We start from the raw sequence: 22,189 nt of genomic DNA on the forward strand, positions 1-22,189 counted from the left end.
CTCCCCATCATTTTAAAATAACAATGAAGTCATGCCATGCAGTATATACGTATTTCCTGAAGAATGTGAAAATGCTAAACAAGTTTAAATTCTGTCCTTATGTAATGAGCTGCAGCGTGGCCTCTAAAATTCACGTGGTGAAATCCTAACTCCTCATGGGGCTGCCTGGAGGAGGGGGCCTTTAAGGCGGTGATCCAAGGCCAAACAAGACGTTGTGCAGCCTGATCCAACAGACTGGTGGTATCCTTAGAAGAGCGGAAGAGACTCCAGAATGTGGGTGCTAGCTTGCTCTCACTCTCCGTGCCGCACTTGGCTATTGTGTGGAGGCCACAGTTGGCAAGACAGGAAGAGAGTGCTTGGGTATGCCTGGATCAAGGCATTCCAGCCTCCAGTTCGGTGAGAAAGTACATTGCTGTCACCTAAGCTCCCAGTCTGTGGGATTTGATGAAGACAACCCCAAGAGACTAAGACAAAGATAGTCACAGACTTTCTCCAGGAAAACAGAGCCCTGGCTCAGCAGGACAGGAAAGGAGCTGCTGGGACAGTGCAGTGCAGTGATGAGGATGCTCCGTGGGATGCATTCGAGATCTGAGTGCCTAGCTTCATCCCAGCTCCGCTTCCAAGTCTGCCTTCCTGCTGATGCACACTCGGGGAGACAGACAGGTGATGGCTCAAGCAACCGGGTCCCAAGGGACAGTGGCTGGAGAACAGAGAAAAGTAAAAATGCTTGGGTCCCTGCATGTGTGAGACCGGGATTGCATTCTGAGCTTCTGACTTCAAGCTGGCCCAGCCCAGGCTGCTTTAAGTGTTTGGGGAGCAAGCCAAAGGAAGCAAGATTCTCTCTGCCTTTCCGATAAACAAATACATTGCTTTTTTTTTTTTTAAAGGCAAGACATTGCATTTAGCATTTGGGCATAAAGAATAATTGCCTCAGGGAGAACAAATAAAACAGATGCTTCAATACTCCTGAGCAGATAAAATTAACAAATGGCAGAGGATGTGAAATGATGGGAGAGAATTAAAGATTATAGTAGCTTAGCACAGAATTAAGGTTAATTAACAAAATGCTGGCAATGCATGCGTTTCATTCCACAAATTCAAACACAGGATGTGACTGCGACAAGCCAACTGCTGTCCTAGGTGCTGCCGACCACCCTGGGCCCTGAAGCAGACAAATCCCGTGTGCTGGCGCTCATATCCTGAGGGGCCAGGCGGCTACTCCGAGGGCCCCAGTCCACAGTTCCTGGGCTAGTAGCTGGGATCCTTGGGGGTCCAGGTCATTTCTAAACTCTGGCTTGTATTGTTCCCTGGGACTGAGTCATGAAAGGGCTGCAAATAAGGTTCCACTAGAAACTTCCCCAGGAAGTCCCCAAGACCAAGGGGTTGCCGGGAAAGTCTGTTGTGTGGCTCATCACTGCAGTGCTAACCGGGTAGCCTGACATTCCTAGTGCTGCACGGCCACAGGCTCTGCCTCTGGCATCACCCAACCACCTTCCTCCTATGCATCTCTGTCCACAAACCCTGGTGTAGCGCAGATCACCATGGAGTAGTACTCACCTCCACTCATTGCACCTGCAAAGACCCTTTTTTTCCCAATAAGTGCACACTCATTGGTCCCACTGGTCAGGCCCTGAGCAACACACCCTGGGGGACATAGCTCAGCCGGGACAGGCACTGCAGTTGGGCAACTCTGGAGCTTTCTGCCTGGGATTCCGTGAGGCCGAGCGGACTCCTCTCCCCCTGAGCCTTCTCTGAGTTGCTCTCAGCTGGCAGCAGCCAGAAACACCCACCCAGTTCAGCCTCTGTCTTCCCACAGCCTCTTTGTGTTTGGCTGCTTGTTAAACAGCAAAAGGCTAAGGGCTGCCTTGTGGGGCTGGCGCTCCCCACCCTCTCGCACAGCCCCAGCAGCATAACCTCTTCCCCAGATCAATAATGAAGATGTTATGGGAAACGAACCCTAACCTTGACCTTTATGGCCCTTCCCAAAACATGGCTCCCTTCCCCCACCATTCCAGGTTCCCATCTGGACGCACAATTGAATATCATTCATCCTTTGTCTCTGATCTTTGAGTCAGTTTCCAGGGACGTGAGACTGTTTTCATCTAGACTGGTTCTGACCACTTGGCAACAGTGATTTTGCAAGCCTGGTTTGGGGGCTGCCCAAAAGTCTAAATATATAATGCCTCTAACCTCAGATTCTATAATTCTGTCACACTCTATACAAGCTGTTAAAACTGTCTGGCATAGCTTACCCTCAATAAATCCCTAGCTGTGTTAATTCTGCTGAATAAGAACTGTTTGGGTCCACAAATCAGGTAGAGAGTGGAGGACAATGGGGGTTCATTTAGAGGATTGCCATTGTTTCCCCTCCCCTAGGACTAAAGGAGCTGGGAGTTACAGTGGGCATCAGGCAACCCACATAAAGGGCACCCGGAGTTAAGGAGCCTGGTTGTTGCCAAGTAGCTCTTTCCATAATTCATACAGTGGGAAGTGATGCCGAGTTCCATGATTTGTCTAGGACCCGTGATTTTGGGGCACCTGCTGTGTGCCAGACAGGAGGAGTGTGCCGTAGGGACAGCCTAAAAATCCCCCTGAGGTATCTGGCACCGTCCATGAAGACACATATGAGAGCGTGTGGCCTTCTGGCCCTGCCACTCATAGAAGGATTTTTGATTCAAAACGAATTGTTTCGCCTTGTGGCTTCAGACTACACATTCGCTTTGTGATCTTGGGCAAGTGAGCGTCTCTCCTGGAGGCTGTTTCCTCCCACCCCCACGCCTGGTAAGTAGGGTGGGGATGCCAATCCAGTGGGAAGAACTGGAGTAGAATGGAGACTCCTTGCAGGACCACTAGGTAGCGCTATCGTGCATGCATCTGGGGCCAGGAAGGCCCAGCAGGCCATTTCATCTGGGAGGGATCCCTAACAGAAGGAGGAGAGCCAGGCCAAGAGGAAATGAAGTCATGGGCATTGGCTGTGTCAATCACGGAGCCTGTTGTGCAAGGTTAAGGGTAAAGGCGTGGCCTGGCACATCTGTCTTACATCCTAGGCTGGCTCCCTGCATCATCACGTTACTGGAGCTCTCTGTTTCCTGGCCTAGGACACAAGATAAGGATACTCATCTCTCCAGGATATAGGGAGAGCTGGACCATGTAACTTGTGCAAAATTCCTCTCCTAAGGTATGTCCCGAGAGCCTTCAGTCAACACCAAGAGAATATGCAGAGCCTGGGATGGGAAGCAGCAGATTGTCCTGCTGTCGGGGCAATGTGGCCCTTGTAGAAAACCACTGGTGCTCCTTCTGGGAGAGATGCACCATTGGTCCAGAGAGGATGATACAGTAAGGGCAGGAGCCGTTGGCAATCCCACACAGAGCTAAATCAGGATGACATCACCCTGGGGTGGGATTACATCGGAGCACAGGGTGGGAACTACGCTGTGTGATCACCTGAATCCAGAGGCAGGAGGGCATCTTCTGTCCCTACCATCCCACTCAGACACAGACATGGCATCATGAACAAGGCTTGTGGGTGCCAGAACTGGAATTCCATGTGATTGCCTTATGTCATGAAATAGTATTCATCTGCTCTTTTGTTGGCCTTTTACAAGTAGGAAAACCTCTCTTAGTTCTCAGGCCATAGAGAAGCAGGTGGCCCCCGTGGATCTTCCACATAATGTGTTTCCTGTGGGGACTTCAGGCCCGGCTATCATCCTGGAATGGTGGGATTTTTGTCTGCAGCTGTGTTCTCATACCCAGCGCGATGCCTAGCACACAGCAGATGCTCAGGTAACTGAACAAGTGATGGAAGTTCAATGTGTGGAGGCACGGCTTGTCCTCGACCCTCCCTTCTAGATGAGCTTCTTTGTCCACCATTTGTCAGTCTACCATCTGGGAAGACACCTGGCTCTGGCCACGAGAACGTTCCACTTGGTTTTGTTTCTATCCACTCTCTAGCACAGAGCTCTCTTGCGGAGTTCAGTGAAAGTGCTTGGCCTCCACAATCAAAATCCCCAACATCCCTGGTTCCTGGTTTAGGATTGGCTGAGCTCTGGCCATGGCGATCACCTGGGGAGTGAATCATTGGATGGAAGATCTTCTCTGTCCCTTCTCCTCTCGTATATCTGCCTTTCCAACTAAAATAAATGTCTTTTAAAAAATACATCAGTGGGGACCAAAGTGGTAGTGGATGATATGGTGGAGCAAAGAGAGATGACCCAGAGGTGCTAAGAAATGTCCAAATCTCCATATGGTCCCCATGGCCATCAGCATGACGTCACAGTCCTTACCCTCCCACATTCTGCTGCAGGCCGAGTGAAAAGGCTGAGTTGCCAAGGAATCAGGGAATCCCAACACACAGGCTGCGTTTGCAGTGGCTGCTGCTCTTCAGAGAATCTCTTTAGTGGGTTATCTAGCCACTCAAGTATTTGTGTTGTGAGGTGCTTTAGTGCTTATCTTGTAGATATCTCCTTGTTAGCTGAGAGCATTTTTTCAATATTTTAATCTTATGTTTCATTTTATGATACAATTCCATAGGCTTTGTGATTTCCCTTACCCGTTTCTCCAAATTCCCTCTCCCACCGAGAGTGGTTTTACACCTCACTGGAAACCCAAGAAACGTACAGCAATGGTGGGTATCTCCCCTGAGCCCGCGTTTGAGAGCACACCCTGAGGAAAGAATCAGAAGGGGAAAGAACCTCATTGGAGAATTATTGTCATTTAAGTGATGTTGGTGTCACTCGCCTGTCCCCAAGTCAAGGAACTATTAGATGAGCTGGCTACAACTTCCCCTGAGCTGGGCTCTGTGCACAGGGAGACCCTGCGACAGTAGGACGATGTCTGGACGCGAGTGACCAGGGAAGTACAACACCTACTCAGGCTTTCCTCCTCCTCCTGTTCCTCTTCTCCATCACCCTCCCCATCTTGAGCCATGCTGAATCCCCACTGCTCAGCCCTTCTTGAGTGGTGGTGGAGAGTCCCTCCCAAGCTCTCAGGAGAAGCCAGAGCTGCAGGCCCACAGCATGCACTCTGTTCGGGAACCAGAGGCCCACGTGCAGCTCTTGGAATCTGAGAAGACGGGAAGGGAAGCCAGAGACTGACTGGCAGAGCTAACATTTCAAGGCACGTTGACACAGAGCTGACCAGTTCATCTTAGGACTCTGACATGAGTCTCTCCCTCTCACCATCTGTAGTTAGGGCACAAAAATCACTCCATGCTCCTTCAATTCCTGCCACTTTGGAGCCAGTGCCATGACAGAGCAGCCTGAGTTGCCATCTGCAGTGCCAGCATCCCGTGTGGGTACTGATTCAAGTCCAAGCTGCTACTCTTACAATGCAGCTCCCTGTTTATCACCTGGGAAAGCAGAGGAGGAGGATGCAAGTCCTTGGACCTCTGCTCCCTCATGGGAGACAGGGAAGAAACTCCTGGCTCCTAGCTTTGCATTGGCTCAGCTCTGGTCATGGCAGCCTTTCTGCTCTCTCTGCCACTCTGTCTTTCAGATAAAAACAAGTACATTTTTTTTTTAATTGAGACACCAGGCTAACAGTGATTATAGCCCAGCAGAGGATGCTGCAGGACGAGGCCAGCGGCTGATGCAGTCCACAGCTGGTTGATAGGTGAAGCCCCAGTGGAACCGGGGTGTTTGGGCAGATCCCGAGACCAAGGCTCCACACTCCATCAGATTGCTGTGAGGGTCCAGGTGATCCATCATTCTACAGACGTGCCTGGCATACAGGATGGGTGGGCATTCTGTTCATTGAATTTGGGTTGACATCTGTGCAAATGTCGGAGTCTCCAGCAGCCCGTGGTCATTTGTCTATGCTATCTTAAGATTTATTTTCAAATTGTATTTGAAAGTTGGAGTTATAGAGAGAAGGAGAGACAGGGAAAGACTCAAAGAGAGAACTTCATCCATTGATTCACTCCCCAAATGGCGGCAATGGCTGCAGCTAAACCAATCTGAAGCCAGGAGCCTGAAGCTTCTTCTGGGTCTCCCACGTGAGTGCAGGGTCCCAAGGCTTTGGGCTGTCCTCAACTGCTCTGCTAGGCTACTGGAAGCTGGATGGGAAGTGGAGCAGTTCCTATGGGCTCTCCCCTCTCAGTGCCTCAGTCTTCCCACCTGGCGTGTGGTGACCATGGGGTTTGCAGGCTGTGTTGCTGCGGGAAGTGGGAATGCAAAAAGACAGCCATGTAGCAGGGATGCTCTAAGAGGAAGGATTCTGCCTGTTGGCCTCCCGGGCAAGCCCCTGGACACTCGGGTTCTGTGTCTCTCGAAGCTAGTGTTCTAGATGACGAAAGATGGATCCAAAAACATTTGACAAAGTGTCACAAACAAAAAACCCCCCACTCTTCTAGCAAATGCCTTAGCAACATTCCACTACTGCTTACAAAGTCTGGGATCCTCCAAATAAATGGAATTCTTTGCATATGCCTCCCTCCCACTGGAGTGGGTTGGAATTTCGAGCTGCCGCAGGGAACACCCAGTTTCAGTGGACAGTCAGTCAGCAGGTGGTTCTCTGGCATCCTGCACGTGGAGTGAGTCCTCTTTGTCCCAAGAAGCTTCAAGTGAAAAAGGATGGAGCAAATGATTGCAGAGCATGTGTGTCTCAGCCCCCTGGGGAGTAAATCAGCTAGCAGATCTCTGTCTCTCTGTTTCTCTCTCGTTCTGACTTTCAAATAGATAAATAAATCTGAAGAAGAAAAGAGGCTGTCCCCAGTGCAGGACGCCTCTGCCTCCCAGCAGTCTTCGTCCTGAACCCCGTTCCCTAAGTGCTCTTCAGTGGGCTCTTCCTGCCTGTGACACAAAGCTAGGGATTCCAGCCAGGCACCCAACTACACAGCAGTTCTGCCCTCCCCAGATCCCCTGGGCACAGGGGGGCCGCGTGGCAGGTGTCACACATTCTGCTCCACTCTTGCTGGCCTGAACACAACCCGAAGTGTGCAAAGTGGGGCAGGCTCTTCCTTCTGGGGAAGGCAGATTTACAGAGAGACACAGAGAATAATCTTCCATCTGGTGGTTCACTCCCCAAGTGGCTGCAATGGCCAGAGCTGAGCTGATCCAAAGCCAGAAACTGGGGCAGGCTCCCAAAGCTTTGGGCCATCCTTGGCTGCTTCCTCAGGCCACAAACAGGTAGCTGGATGGGAAGTGGAGCAGCTGGGACATAAACCCATGCCCATACGGGATCCCATTGCTTACAAGGTGAGGATTTAGTCACTAGGTCATCATGCCAAGTCCATGGCACACTTTCTCTGAATTTCTTTTTAGGGGACTAGCTTGTGGCACTGCAGGTTAAGCCATTGCTTGGGATGCTGGTATCCCATGTCACAGGACCAGTTCTAGTCCCAGCTGTAATGCTTCCATCCTATCCAGTTAATGTGCCTCAGAAGGCAGTGGAAGATGGCCTAATTCCCCGGGCCCCTGCCACCTGTAAGGAAGACCCGGATGGGGGAGCTCCTGGCTCCGGCTTCTGTCTGGTCCTGCTTTGATTGTTTGTGTCTGTTTGGAGAGTGAACCACGATCTTTTTCTACTTTTCAAATAAGTAAATAGATATTTAAAAATATATATTTTTTAATTCATTTTATTTATTTTTAACAGTAACTACAAACACTAGTATGAATCCTATAATATGGTGACTCCTCTTGGGTTTCTAAATCAAAGCTCTTAAGATCTCTCTTGCTGGTTGAGTGTTGAAGCAATTCCTTTTCCTGACACACAGAACCCTGGAAATGTATCAATTTTCATTATTCCTTATCAAAATGAGCTCCTTTCGATTTCTAATTATATCATCTAATAAAACTAGATAGTACTATTTGCATATTATATGAAGAAGTGTCATACAACAAACTCATAGCAGTCAATTAACATAAAAGCTAATTATATATCTCATCAGCTTACGCAAGAGTTTCTGAACTCACTCCTCCTCGGTCGTAGCCTAGAGCAAACGTACTTTGGGTTTTCCCTTCTAAATATTGACTTTTAACTACCACCAGCAGTGATTGCAATTTTCATGGATGGAAAGTTCACGGCTACGCTAGATGCAATATTTGCTATAATGCCCTTAAAGTTTCTACATTAGATTGTTACAAAAGAAACTCTTCGCAATAATGTGAAATCAATGTTTGGCCATTGAACAGCCTGTAGGCCAGCTTCCTAGCCGACCGACACTTGGAAATAACCACAGAGAGGAGTGCGATGTCTTGGAGTCTGCCAGGCTGTGATGGCAGACAGATCATCTGCTGCGACAGTTTCACGTCCAATTGTGCACTGTGCCATAATTGTATTCTTGCCTGATTGTGATATCTATCAAGCAAGAAATTAATACAAGATTAACAAAGACACAGTAATGAACAAGCGCGGGAAGCATCCTATAATTGACTGTTATTAAAGCCTTGTCATACTTGCCCATCATAAGCTGCTTAGCCCCAGTTTTCCACAGGAGCCAGAGGCTCGAACTTTTGCTGCTTTTTCCCATTTTTCAGGCTTGGGATATGAGGAACCCTTTGTCCCCCTTCCATTGCTCACCCAACATGATTTGTGGAAGCTTAGCAGTAGTACATACAGAGCCATGACACATCCCACCCAAAAGTCAGAGATGTGGGCAAGGTTGAAAACTGGGCCGAAATTGGCACTTCCTTTGACTGGATGGAAGGATGGTGGAACACTATTGTGTTTCCGACTTGCACCCGATGAGTCCAGGTGCGGAAGCAATGGCAGATAAGAGCCCTGTGTGCCGGTGCCTTGGTTTCCTCTTCCTGACGCCATGATGGGTCTTTTTCATTCAGATTTTAATGAGGTTGGTATCTGAGACAGTTCTAGGGGAGCAGAGGCAAGCTTCTCGAAAGATGACAATAGGCGTTGTTTGATTACATACTATTTAACATTTAGAAAGACTTAGTTTGATTCCACTTGTCCTAATATGTAATATGCTCTTAAAACACTTTTTTTGTTTTTGGTGGGGAGAGGAGAATGCTCAATCATTTTAGCAACAATCTAAATTTCCTGAATGGAGTTCAGCTTGATGGAACCGTTCTAAACTCTATCCACACACATTCTCATAGATGGACAGATGCTAAGCTGCGCAGGAATCTTATTCTCAAGTATTTTCTCAAAAAAAAAATGCTTTTGTATACTAAGATCAAAATATTTAAAAAAACCTAGAAAAGATACTCTGCTGGTTTCCTGCAGTGTCACCCTTTCCCCATTTCAGGCTATTCTGCATCACCGTGACTTCTGAGCTCTCAGACACCAGACATGTTCTCCTTGCAACACATCTCTATGCCAAAGCACCAGCTAATTATGTCCAAGAGCCAACTGCCCTTCACAGACTTAGAAAAATGACAAAAATGCACACGGTGATCCCTCACTCTAACATGCTTGCGTTGAAATAGGCATTCTTCTGCCGGATTTAAACATGCCACATTCTGTTTTGAAAGCACAGTTGATAGGTGGAAAGTTTTCATGGGGGGCCGGGGAGGGGGGGGGTTGCAGCGGACTGTTTAAGAACTCAGGAAGTAAACCCATTGGCTCACCAAACTTAAGTTGTGGCTGTTCATAGGTTCACGCCATGTTTTTGCTCCAAACTGACACATAGCCAGCAATTTTTGCACACAGTTCAGAACTTAGGTCAATCTTAGCAATGACTTTCTGGAGTGGCTTCTTCCGAAGAAATGCCTGGTGCAGGGGTGGCAGTTAACTTTTAGAAGCACTCTGCTAGGGGGGGCCAGACCCAGTGCTTGTCAGGTCACAGTTCCCATCCCTTCCTCCACTTTCAACCCCCCCCCCCCCAAGCAGGAAGTTTGCTTACTCTTCTGGTGGAAGGAGAAGGGGAGAAGGACAGAGGGAGAAGGAGTATTTTTTGAATGCTCATTTTGAAATGAAACAGTCCACCCTGTTTTTAAGTTAAAACATTGCTTGTTGACACTCAGAAGCTATGAAATATTTTCCATTGATCAGATAAAGGAATATACCAGAAACAGAGGTATCACAGAAAACACCCCGAACCACTCCATCATGATCTGCCTGGATTAGCAATCTTGAAGAACTTACTTCTGCATCTTATAACTTCTCCCCCTAGTGATTGATAAATGTTTGATCCTTAGTTGCTGCTGGTTCATTAGGCACATTTTCCATTTTGTTACCCTAAGTATTCTTTGTTACAATTTTCCATGCTTGAAAGGCGTAAACGGAATGCAACTTGTACTTGCAATGTGCAGTCTGAGCCACTGAGAACGCAGCTCATGGCTGCTGGCGTTGTAGAAGAAATGAAAGAGTTTATGAGTTGTTAAAACACACTTGGTATTTCTGTGAATGAATGTGGCATTTTACAATTCAATAACTATTTATCTTCAGGTTGGAATGCAGGGCCTTGCAAAGAGTTGCAGATCAAATTCAAGGCAAGTTTGCCTATCACAACACCTGTACACTGGGTAGGTGCAGTTGGGTACTTAGTAACTTTCTCTTACTCTTATCCTGTTGGCTGTGTCTGTTTAAAATGCTTTTCTTGTATCAAAGTCGATCCTTTCCTGAAACTGGGGGGTGACGGTGGTAACGCTGACATGATTTATAATGCGACCTAGATTAAAACACACACACACACACAACCCACCACCAACACACCCTGCGCTTTCATGTTAATGCCGCCGCTCGGGAGGATCGGATTTGCGGCCAGATGGCGGTGAAGCGCGGAGACCCTTTGTGCGCCCCGAGCGCGCCTGTGAATGTAGCCCGGTCGTTGGCACCGGAAGGGTTCATACTGCGACTGAAAGGGGACAATGGAAGCTGGATATATCAACACTGCCGAAATCGAGTTCATTTGTGATTCAGCCCCTTTCACTGTGGTTGTCATGCAAACTTCCTGCTTTGATCAGTAGAGGGTGGAGAGGGGAAAAGCCCCGCAAAGGCCGCGGGGCTGCGGCGCGGTCCGGGCGCCCTTGGCGGCTCCACGCCCCCTTCCGGAAGGAGCCGCGGGGACGCAGCCTTCTGCACCTTGACCTGTCTAGACAGCGCAGAAAGTTTTTGTCTCTGTTACCAAGGGTTTGACCCGCGCCCGGAGCGAAGGTGGTGGCCAGAGCGTCCTGCTGAATCTCTGAGGAATTCCGGAGGGAGAGGGGGCGCACGGGGACGTGCACCAGCTGTTCCCAAAGGAGAGCTGCACCGAAGCCGCCTGGGAGAGGTGCCATCCCATCACCCCTTTTTCCACTTGAGCCCGGGGCAGCTGGCAGCAACGGGAGGAGGCGCGAGAAGAGCAAAACTTTTGCCTTTTCAAACTTTTCTCCTAAATGAAGGAGACTCTCTCTGTCTCTCTCTCTCTGTCTCTCTCTCTCTCTCTCTCTCTCTCTCTCTCTCTCTCTCTCCCCCTCTCTCCCCGATTCTAACCCTCTTTTTCGGTACCTTATACTTTGCGAGCTCAATCACTTCCGAATGTTACACAGAAATGCTGCTTCAGGTTTGAATGAATGCTTTTATTTCTGTCTCCGTAGAGGAGAAACTTGGGGAAGGACAGTGTACCCCCCTTTCATTTCTGTCCACCACACGTTAACGTCGGCATCCGCCGGGACTGTGTGCGTACCCGTGTGTGTGCCTTGACGGGCTCAGAAACAGCAGCAGGGGCACGCAGACAGGTTGCCTCCCCGTGTCTCCCTGCCCAGATCCCGCTCGTCCAGTCCGAGGCGTTCCTCGTCGACCTCCTGGATAAAGTGTGTGAGCGAATGAACGACTACAAGCTGGAGGAGGACCCCGTGACCAAGGAGAAAACTTTCAAGAGATACGCTCCGAGGAAAGGGGACAAAGTGTACAAAGACTTTAAAAAGTTCTACTTTTATTCGGATGCCTACAGACCGTTGAAATTCGCGGTAAGCGTTCTTCGCAAAGACTGTGAGCCTGGAGGGTATAGTGGGCTTGTTGTTGTTGTTGTGATGGTTTTGTTATGATTGGGTTTTGGTTGTTGGCTGCTCTTTTCCCCTCGCTGAGTTCCAGGACGTGGATAAAATGGCATCTGCTGTCTTTTCCTAGCGCTTGGACAGGGTTAACCCTGCACAGTAGTTAACCCTGCCTTTCCAGCCTCCAGAGTACTGCGACATTTCCTGGTGACCAGTGAAGGGACTGAGCGGTATTTTCTGGAAAGGGCTGGTGACTCAAAAGCGGTTTGCATGCAGTTTTGTTTTGTCTTTCGCCATTTTCCATATCAGGAGTCAGGCGCTGTGGTTTCCAGGCTCGACTCCAAACTTGAGATGAAGGGCGTTTTCAAACACATAGAGGCAAGTGATGGCGAGAGAATGACACTATTCTTCCCCTCACCTCTAAGGCTTCACGGAAGAGAGAATTCCCCGCCTGGGTTAATTCAAGTATTCTAGCACAAACTTAGTTAAACAAAAGCTTACGTATGATAGTTTGCTAAACGCCGAGGTACCCCTCCCCTCCGCCGCCAGACAAGTGTTTATTTTACGTGAAAGCTGGCCTCTGCCTTGCTAAAATATGCCTGGCAAAATATATTGCAACGTATTCCACTTAATGCTGTTGGATCAGATAAAAGGATGGGCAGGCCTACTGTAAAAAAAATGCGCTATGTTTGTACTTTGACCAAAATGTGAGGCCTGCTGGACCCCTGAACCAAGGGCGTTAGCTGACTTTGGAAGATTTCATTTTAGTTGGAAAGTAAGGGCGGTCACTGAGGGTTGAGGAGCCATGAAGTGGGGCTGCTCGTGAGCGAGTGTGCGTGTGTCTTGCAGGTTTTCAAGACACACATTCAGGGTGCAGTTTCAGTATCACAAAATGCCATTTGTAATCCCGAGACAGACGACATCGCTTCTCGGCCTTTTGGCTAAGATCAAGTGTAATCATCAGATGTTCTCTTCTTGACCTGAGAAAACAATGCTCTTCAGGACCTGCTGAGTGTCCCCCCAGGACCTTCAGAACTGCCCAGAGTGGCCGCACCACTCCTTGAGCCAGGAACGCACTCCAGTTAGAAGTGAAGATGTTAGGCAGAACAATTCAGGGTCTCTCTTCTTTGAGGTTCTGACTTCTCCCCACACTCCCAAGTGAAATTTTGGTGGGGCTTCTCATTGGGATGAAAAGAAATTTGCCTAAACCTGTTCCTGCAAGATCTTCACGGGGAAGTTAGAAATGTATTTGTTTGCATTGCTGAGAAGGACTTAATTGTTTTCACACTTTGAAACCACAAAATGGATTATTATGTTAAATCCCGGGGAAAGCGCTTTAACTATTTCGAGGAAACGGTTCTTTAAAAATGTTGAAAAGCATAGGAAACGGAGAGTTCTTCAGCTCACTTCAGTTCATTTCAGCTCATTACATGCCAGTTGGAGGGAGTGGAACAAAAGCTTAAAGGCAGTTCCCTTCCTCCTCCTATCTTTTCCTTGGTGAAGTCCCAGGAAAATGATGCAATTAGCACGCTGGGAGGAGGGTTAATCCAAGGCAAGGGGCGTCGGGATACACAGCGCTTAGAAAAACAGACCACCTTGCTTCTGTGATGTGGTATTTTTAGCTGACAAAATGTTGCTATAAGTCCCTCCTAACAAGGTGGCCTGCAAGCCTCTATCCACCCACACGTGTTGTTATTATGTTTCTGCAGTGTGAAACTATAATAGAAGAGTATGAAGATGAAATATTCGCACTTATCGCCCAGGAGGCACACGACCTGGCTGACAAGCTGTGCAGTGAAAAATCAGGTAGTGTGTCTGATGTAACATGTGCTCCCTCCCTCGCTCGCCCTCTCTCTCTCTCTCTCTCTCTCTCACTCAGCCTCGCAGCACCTTGTTGGCAGCCGGGAGCCTCTCCACTGCCGGCTCTGACGCAGGCTTCTGCCGTCTCCACTGAATCCCAAACTAGACACTGTAGGTCCCCAGAAACCACAGGCATCCATAGCTTTCCCTCCTTGCGCTTCCCTGCCCCAGTGACTCCAATGCACTGCCTTTCCAGCCATGCAAGGCCCTATCTGGCTCAGAGTTGAATGAATCCAAAGTACTTAGAATACGAACAAGAACTTTAGAGGTTGGGATCTCCTATCCTGAGCCCCCAAAAGCAGAATCTCTTTGGAGCAACAGGTAGGGTTTTTGTTTTGTAAGAAAATTTCTGGAAGATTTGTCTTGTTACTGTGGAGGTGGGACTTGCTGCAATTTTTTTTCAGGTCTCTTTGCTCAGACCATCTATTTCTTAAAAGAAAAACAGTACCTTCTGGCCCGCATGGGTGAGAAATAAGACTTGCTCTGCACTCTTGAGCATAGGTTCAGAGACTCAGGCACTGGCTCCCAGGGACGATAAGCTGGGTGAGGAGGGCAGAGTTCTGTTTGTTGGAGACTAACTTAAAGCCACCAGCCCTGGTCCTCCCACACAAACAGCCATCAGGAGCATCCTTTTCCTATCTGAGTGATGATACAGGCCGTAGCACCACTGTACCACCTTTGGTGTGTTCTTTGGGAAGAGAACAAATGGAGGGACGTGGAGGCCATGATTTTAGGCTTTGAGAAAGCAAGTGGGGTATTTGAAAGCCACGTGGGTATTTGAAAGCTTGAGCCCTTGGGCATTTAACAGCTGTATAAGACAAAATCTCAGGCAGCCAGCAGCACACGCTGTATCCGGCTCACTGCCACTGGGTCCACAGCGTGAAACTTGATGTAGTTTGTAAGCACGGCCCTCAAAAGGGACCAAGCAGGAGAGCTCAAATCCCCCAAGACTGGAGCTGTTGTAGTTTTCCTTACTTTGAGTCCTTGAGATTTTCTGTTCAAAATCTGTGTTTAGTGGTGGTTTCCAGAAGGCAGAGAAATTACAGTGCTATTCAGATGTTTGAGGGCTTTTTCCCCTTCGATAGTGGACATATAACGTGGGAAGGTCTGAAATTCACATAGCTGCAACTTTCTAAAGAAAGTGGGGTTTTTTTTTTTCAAGTTTTTCAAACAATTCAGAGCCATATATATGCCTTAATAATATAAGCCAAAAAAACATGTAAAACAGTATTTGAAATAGTTGTTTTCCTGTTTTATCCCCTTATGGAGCATTTGTATGAGATAGGCAGCTGTGTAAGCATTCATTCGAATGTTCCGGAAAAACTTGGTTCCACCAACTGTATATCGTAGTGATCACTCTCAAATTCCAGGGAAAAACTTTGTCCCCAAGTTCAGCCATTTGACTTAAATTCAGTAATAGGAACCGCCTCTCTCAGTCTTTGTGCAGATTTAAACTTAGAGATCAAATTTTGCCTTGGGAAAAATACTAGCAGTATTGCTAGTATACAATGACACGTGATTGCATAGATCTGAATTAATGTTAAAATTAAAAAAAAAAAACTGAGCAGGTCCTGATGGCCGTACACAGCACTATCAGGAGTGGAATGATCACACTGTCCCATGGCTGCCTGGTGGGAAGTGAGCAAGTTCTTTCCTGCTGCATTTCTTCAAGAAACATTTTTTGGACGGGTATTCTCAGCCGCTCTTGACTTAAATGAGAATTAATTCTACAAGATGCTAGATCCCTCTCCTTCAGCACCCGCTGTTGGAGAAAAATCTGCTTCGTGATACAAACAGCGAGTTCTGTGTTTAAGCTTTGCCAGAAAAGCTCAACAGCACATCAGTGGTTTAAACAAAACCGAACAATCCCAGTGAGTGCTTGCAGCAAAGGGGGCACAGCGTAGCACACGGGGGCGGTTTCAGACAACTGTGTAGAAGATGAGATGTGGGTATCATAGAAAAAAAAACCCAGATGCATTCAAACATGATCTCAAATACAAAAGCAGGAAGTCTCCTACAAGACTGTGACAGCTGTACTCTGTTTTGTAAAGAAAACACTGCGTCTTGTTCTATTTTATACAGCAGCAATAGTGTATAACATGCTTTCTGTAAGTTAGCCGATCATTTAGAGATATGATGTTGTACATGTGAAATTTGTTATACAGCAGTAACTACTATATACTGAGTGTATACTGCGTGCAAAACGTTCTATGGAGAACTGTCGAAGTCATCACGTATTGCTTTAAGGGAAATAAATAGTTCTTTAGAAAATAATTTTTGCTTTTGGTAGAACCCGAGATCTGATTGGCGGTTTAGCTTCTGACCAGCTTTCATATAGGCTTCGGGTATGTGTGAATGTGACTTTTTCTGTCAAACGCATTTGACTTTATTTATAATAATTACATATGAGTAGATGAAGACACAAGCCTCAAAAACATTAAGCTTCCAATATTCACACACAAAAATAATGGAAATAGCTAAGAAAACAATGCATCAAATTTAAGGTGACTGTGTCTGGATTTGAAAACAACACATCAGTGATATTTTCATAGCATAATGTGTCATCTTTACGGTGAGTGGAAAAAACCTCAGGGGTAGGATTGCAGATGGATCTGCAGGTGCCCCTGAAATTTTATTCACTGGTTAGAATGAAAGGAGCCAGCTATAATCTATTCCTGGAGTGTGAGATAAGAGTCTCAGAAGATGTTCTTCATACGTTCTTTTTTTTTTTTTTTTTCTAGGCAAAACCATAAAAGTAACTTCATTAGATTTTCCTGGTGGAATATGTTGTGTTATATAACCTAGGTTTTTCCAGATTGTTCTCTTGAGTTCTTGGGAGGCCAAATGGCCAAAATTGTAATACGATTTTAGATCATGAGTAAGCAGAATATATATCACTCAGGGTGGAAAGGAGTGCACTGGATGCTTTCATTGGTGGAGGTTTTTGTTCAATAAAACAACGGAAATATCCCTGTATTTAGCACTTCTTTGATATCAGATTTTAAGTCCATAACTAAAAAATTTGCCGTGAAAGCATATGGAGTAAGGCATCCGATATCTAATAATATTTGATCTACATTTAAAGTAAAAGTATCTTTACCTTTCTTGTGTAGATGCTCTCACTCGTGAGGATGCCACGTTCTTATGTATGAAATAGTTTGAAAGGCAAGCATATGTTCAGTGAATTATGTGGCTAAATAATCCACCTTCTTTCTGAGTTGGCATTAACTGCTTTCAATTGAGAAACTAGAGTGTGTTGGAGTATCCGGCTGTTTCTCTGTCCTTCTGTGAAATGCCAGATATTTCTGCACAGATCTTTAAATACTCCCACAGCCATGGATGAAATGACACAATCCTTGGCCTTGCTTTGAAAATAGTCTAGCCAAAAAATACCGGAAGAAACTAGCAAGAATGATTGTTGTTGAATTTGGGTTCCAGATACAAGGAAGTAGATTAAACCCTTCTTTCTGTTTTTGTGTGTATTTGGAAGTTTCTATAATAAAGTTCATTTTTAAAAGTGTTCCTGCAGAAGGCAGTTTTGAAGTAAGTGATGTAGATGGGTTGATATTTAATGCGATAGTGATGCTATCAAAATTTCTTTTGCCAGGTCTGTGTGAAACTTCTGCTAACGATACTGAACTCTAGCAAAGTCGTGCCACTTGTTCCAAAGAGGAAAAAATCACATCCCCCAAGGTCCAAGTGTGCCTTTTATGTTTGCATGTTGTCTGTCATGATACAGAAAAAATTGTCTTTTATTTGCGCCATGTTTGGCTCATGGGTGATCATTTTTTGAAAATCTGTTCTTTGGCACCATAACAAACCTTGACTTTCTGTAGGTGAGGCTGAGAACATATAAAACTGAAATTATCTTAGATTTTATTAGAAACAGGCTTACAATAAAGCATGCAATATGGTAGTGAGGGGGAAAGAAAACATTTCATAATCTAAAGGGAGATTTCATAATGTGTGCTGTATATTTTCCGGTAAATATTTTTGCCTTTATGCTAATGTCATGCATTATTTGGTGAGAATTTGATTTCTTAAATATTTTATTGGCCTTTTATTGAAGGACATATATTTTAACAAATTCCAAATTCAGTCTTCTGGGCTGTGATGAAATTTAAATTTCTAGAAACCATGAGTTTAAAAATATCATCTCGAAAATTGGGTAAAATACCTTAAAAAAATAATGGATATTTTCATAGTAAACAGCACTTCACTGTCTGCTCTTAAACATGCCTTCTGGATCCCAGGGATTGAGTAAGATGATTCTGGATGATTCTGTGCGTTGAAAGGTGACGCCAGTGGTCTGGTTTTATTGCAAATTCCTGTGTTTTTTTGTTGTTGTTGTTGTTGTTGTTGCTGTTGTTGTTTGTTTTTTCTTTTAATTGTAAAGACCGTTGGCTAGCCTTTGGTGTATAGCGTTTACTGCTGAATCGCCTTCTTCTATAAGAATGTGTTTTGGAGAGGTGCAGCTGGAAGGGGAGGTTGGGACACGGTGGGAGATCACCTTTTGACCACCCAGAGTGTAATACACACAGTGTAGTAATGGTCACTCTTGAACATTTCATTGTTTCTGTCTCATTTGCATCCAATGGAATTAGACTTTATTCAAAATGTCAGGGCCCACACTGGCTTTTAAAAAGAATTTCTTATTGTCAGCGAGACTTCAATGAGCAGATTGACGTACATTCTGGTCCCAAAGAGGTAAAACTTTGCTGTCCTAGTTCATAATCGCTCAGAAAGTACATTGTTCAAAACTCCCAACTAATCTGGAGCAGGAAATGACTGCTAAATTCAGGAAAATATATCAAATTAAGAGGAAATAGTTGCCATTTTTCTCCTTCCCCAACCCTTACTGAGAGTCAGATATTTTGGCTCATGTCATGTATGGGAAAAATTGAGAAAATATTCTTTTTTGGTGACTTTCTCTAGCTGGTGAAATATATTACAGATCTTCCATAACTTAATGAATCTGCTTTCTCGCTGACAGAAAACAGAAATGGTGTTTAAGGATAATTAGCATCACTTTCCAGTAAGGTAATAAAATTGGTACCCTATGTGTTTGTGTAGATTTAGCTACTTCAGATAAATTTGACATTTGAAATAGCAAATCATAAAGAGCTTCTTGCTCAGGGTTCCATAGTAAATGCTCTGAATAGGAAAGTGTGGCTCTCAGTTGGCTTCCAGGTAGGGGAAAATGACGCAGTTATATTTGCAGAAGTATTCCTGCACTTTTTTCAGGCTCTCCTGGGTAAGCAGTCAAAATGCCTGGGTGTTGGCCTCAGGAACACCATGGAAGTGGAGAAGATGGGAGCTCCTGTTAATAGCCGCCATAGACACAGGGAGGAAGGCCGTGTACTCATTGGGGGTTGGCGGGTTGGAAATCAAATTCTTTTGATTGGAAAGAATTGGGCATGTTGAGTCTAAGAGCAAATATGGAAGTTTGGTTAAATATACTTTTCAAAAAATGTTCTTGGATTTTCCAGTGAAAGTCCTCTTGTGGCTTCCAAGATTTTTGCTATTTATGAGTTGTCTATTTTTCCTTTTTTTTTTTTTTTTTTTTTTGGTCAAACCAAACTTGCTGAACTCTTGTAGATACGTGTAGCTTACGGAGTGAAATGTGAATGGTAACACCCAAGCCACTGGATTTCTTAGATTGCAGTGATTTCTACTCTCCCACTGGGGTCCTGGCCAGGCTGTGTTGTTTTTGCTAATGAACAATCTTGAGATAGAACCACTGCGTCCTGTAGCATCCCTCCTTACCGCATACCTGCCCTCTCCGTGGTGTTTGCTAACCAAGGCCAAAAATGAAACGAAAAAGCCAGAATATAAAACCAAGAAAACACACTGGGTGTGAGAGAGAAGTCTTATTTAATTCTAGGCTGGAAAAAAATTCCTGGGGAAATAGGGTGGGTTGTGGTGTGTAGGGTGGGTTATTGTGTGTGCGTGATGCTTATTAAAATTATAAGGAGAAAAGATGCATTTGAGGCTGGAGGGTTTGTTTGGGACTCGTGGAAGACATGTATGCACCTGACTCACAACAACAACAAAATAAAGAGCGAATTGGCTAAGGTGAATGGCTTCATTTTTGTTCTTGGGTTACTGTTTGTTAAAAGAAAAAGCTGCCCAAACCACTGAATCCATTTCACTGAGAAGTAGAGAGTGGAATTGAGCCCAAGTCCCAAACGGGAAAGATCAATACTTTATTTACTGAGACAAGCCCTAAAAAAGAGAGAGAGAGAGAAAGGGAGAAAGTCAATAGCTGGTTGTATTTTTTTATACCTATTTCTCAGCTTAGGTTGATCTTTATTCATATATGAAATCATTTAAATTTTAAAAAACTTAAGACATCTATCCATCATAAAATTCAAATTGCAAGGAGAAAAAGGTCCTTGTTTGATGTGATGTTGTGATCTGTTTTAAAGCTTGATACAAATTTACGTGCTAACTTTAAATGAGCTGACACCCACTTATTGTGTGGTGTGATACTGCCCAGATACAATGAACAATTATGGTGTATTATCCCATTAAAGATACACCTGTTAGGTACAAGTGCATTTTTATTATGATTCTCTACCTATCATTTAATTCTTTTATAAATTTCTGAGTCTTCCCAGGTTGTGTGTTTTAAAAACACGGAACTAAGTAGATAAAAAGATCAAGTCCAATAAGTTAAATTAAAACATAGAAATTGTGGGAATTCAGCATCCTGAATTAAGTAGGAAAGGATGCAGGGAAGGGTACTATTGTCTCCTGGAGTTTTGCTTGCTGTACATTCCCCTTCTGCCAGCTTCCCAAGCAGGAGAGGGACCGCCAAGAGGTCCACCCCCACGGGGTGTCCTAGGCAAAGAGGATCATGGCTAGATGCCCGCAGTCATCACTGGCAAAATAATGCTTTACTTAAAATGGAAAGTTTTTAAAGTAGGGGGGCTGAAATATCAGATAAAGTCTCTACTCTTCTGGGTTTTCTGAGAAGATCTGGGAATAAGGGCCAGACCGAAAGGAACTCAGATCCAAAGATACAAACACACACACATGCCTAGGTATGAACAAAATAGGAACATAGGGAAATGAGCAAGCATCTCAGAATCGAGTGTCTGGAATTTTTTTAAATTCTTTAAAAGAAAATAAACTATCATATGCTCCCCATCTTGAAGCATTATCTCAAGATTTCTACAAAAGAAAAAAGATTCTCTAAGTTGTAACAGATGGAAAATATTGTACTCCACCATAGCAAAATGCATCTGAGAACACACACACACACTCACTCACTCACACACGACATACTTAACCTATGAAGAAGTTGCTGGAAAACAGAAGCACTATGAGGCTACACTACAAATATAGGAGATTCCACTGTGTCCTTATTACAATAAGACACAGATTGCAAGAAGCCTGAACATCCGGGTTGCATCTCCTAAAACACGAGACCAGCAAGTCAAAGCTCAAGCGGTAAGACACGCTGAAGCAGACAGTGCTATGCCCCCCACCCCAGAGCTGGGGACCGCAGGTGGGTCACACGGCTAGTCCTTGCTGCACCTTGGAGGCAGGTGTCACCAGGACTCAGAACTGGGACGGCCTCTAGTAACTTGCTTCTCCTCTCAGGAGCATCAAAGCACCTATATCTGCAGGGTGCGTGTTGTGGAGTGGAGTTACCCAACATCATGCCCAAGTACGCGTGGCTAAGACTTGGAAAGGCTCTGGAAATAAGTTATAGCAACAATGCTAATGTCAAACTTTATCAGAAGCAAGTTCGGCATCTAAGGGGCTGGAGTGGACTCCTGACTTGCCTCCCGGGAGCTTTCTGCACGATGGAACTCTCTCCATAGCTTCTTCTCTGAGACCAGCGCAGAAGGGGGACTGTGATCCTGGAGGTGTACCACTGTCGATAGGGGGGTGCCGACCAGGTGATGTTCACTGTCTGATGGAAAGACTCCTTATGGTTCTGCATGCTTCATCACGGGCACTGGTGAAGCCCCTTCATGCCCTGTGGCTTGTAGAAGTAAGTGGAGAACCAAAAAATAGACTATGTGGTCTCTATTAAAAATCGACCCTGTTTAATGCAACCAGGGTATTGAAACAAAGCAGAGTCTAATTCAAGTGCAGATTCAATAAATGTTATTAAATTATTAGGCATTTAGGTAGAAATATATATCCTTGAACTGTCTTTATATGCAATCAAAGCCATGATTAAATATTAATGTCCCCAGATGAAAGGATCGTGTGTGTGTGTGTGTGTGTGTGTGTGTGTGTGAGAGAGAGAGAGAGAGAGAGAAGCAGTACACCCAAATGGTGAACAAGAGATATTGCAAATTAGCTCCATTTTGTGTACTGGGTGGGTACTGTCACATGGGCCCATTTTGGGAGCACAAACCCAGCCTAAAGAGCTCTTGACTCCATTATTTGGGCCAGACATGCCTGTGAATATGTTTTATGATTTGCACCAAAAAAGG

General features: G+C 45.4%; 1 protein-coding gene across 1 annotated transcript in view; it reads left to right on the forward strand.

Annotated features, from left to right (window-relative positions):
* Window positions 1–17,517, forward strand: part of CNPY1 (canopy FGF signaling regulator 1) — a 35,618-nt gene extending 18,101 nt beyond the window's left edge. The window contains exons 2-4 of the mRNA XM_040984242.1: window positions 11,643–11,846; window positions 13,583–13,679; window positions 17,341–17,517. Of these exons, the coding sequence (XP_040840176.1) occupies window positions 11,643–11,846; window positions 13,583–13,679; window positions 17,341–17,378 (339 nt within the window). The 3' untranslated portion in view covers window positions 17,379–17,517. The remainder of the gene's footprint in view (window positions 1–11,642; window positions 11,847–13,582; window positions 13,680–17,340) is intronic.
* The last annotated feature ends 4,672 nt before the right edge of the window (window positions 17,518–22,189 follow it).

Source organism: Ochotona curzoniae, unplaced genomic scaffold, assembly GCF_017591425.1.
Source record: "Ochotona curzoniae isolate NIBS_2020 unplaced genomic scaffold, NIBS_Ocur_1.0 contig_4105, whole genome shotgun sequence".
NCBI lineage: Eukaryota > Metazoa > Chordata > Mammalia > Lagomorpha > Ochotonidae > Ochotona > Ochotona curzoniae.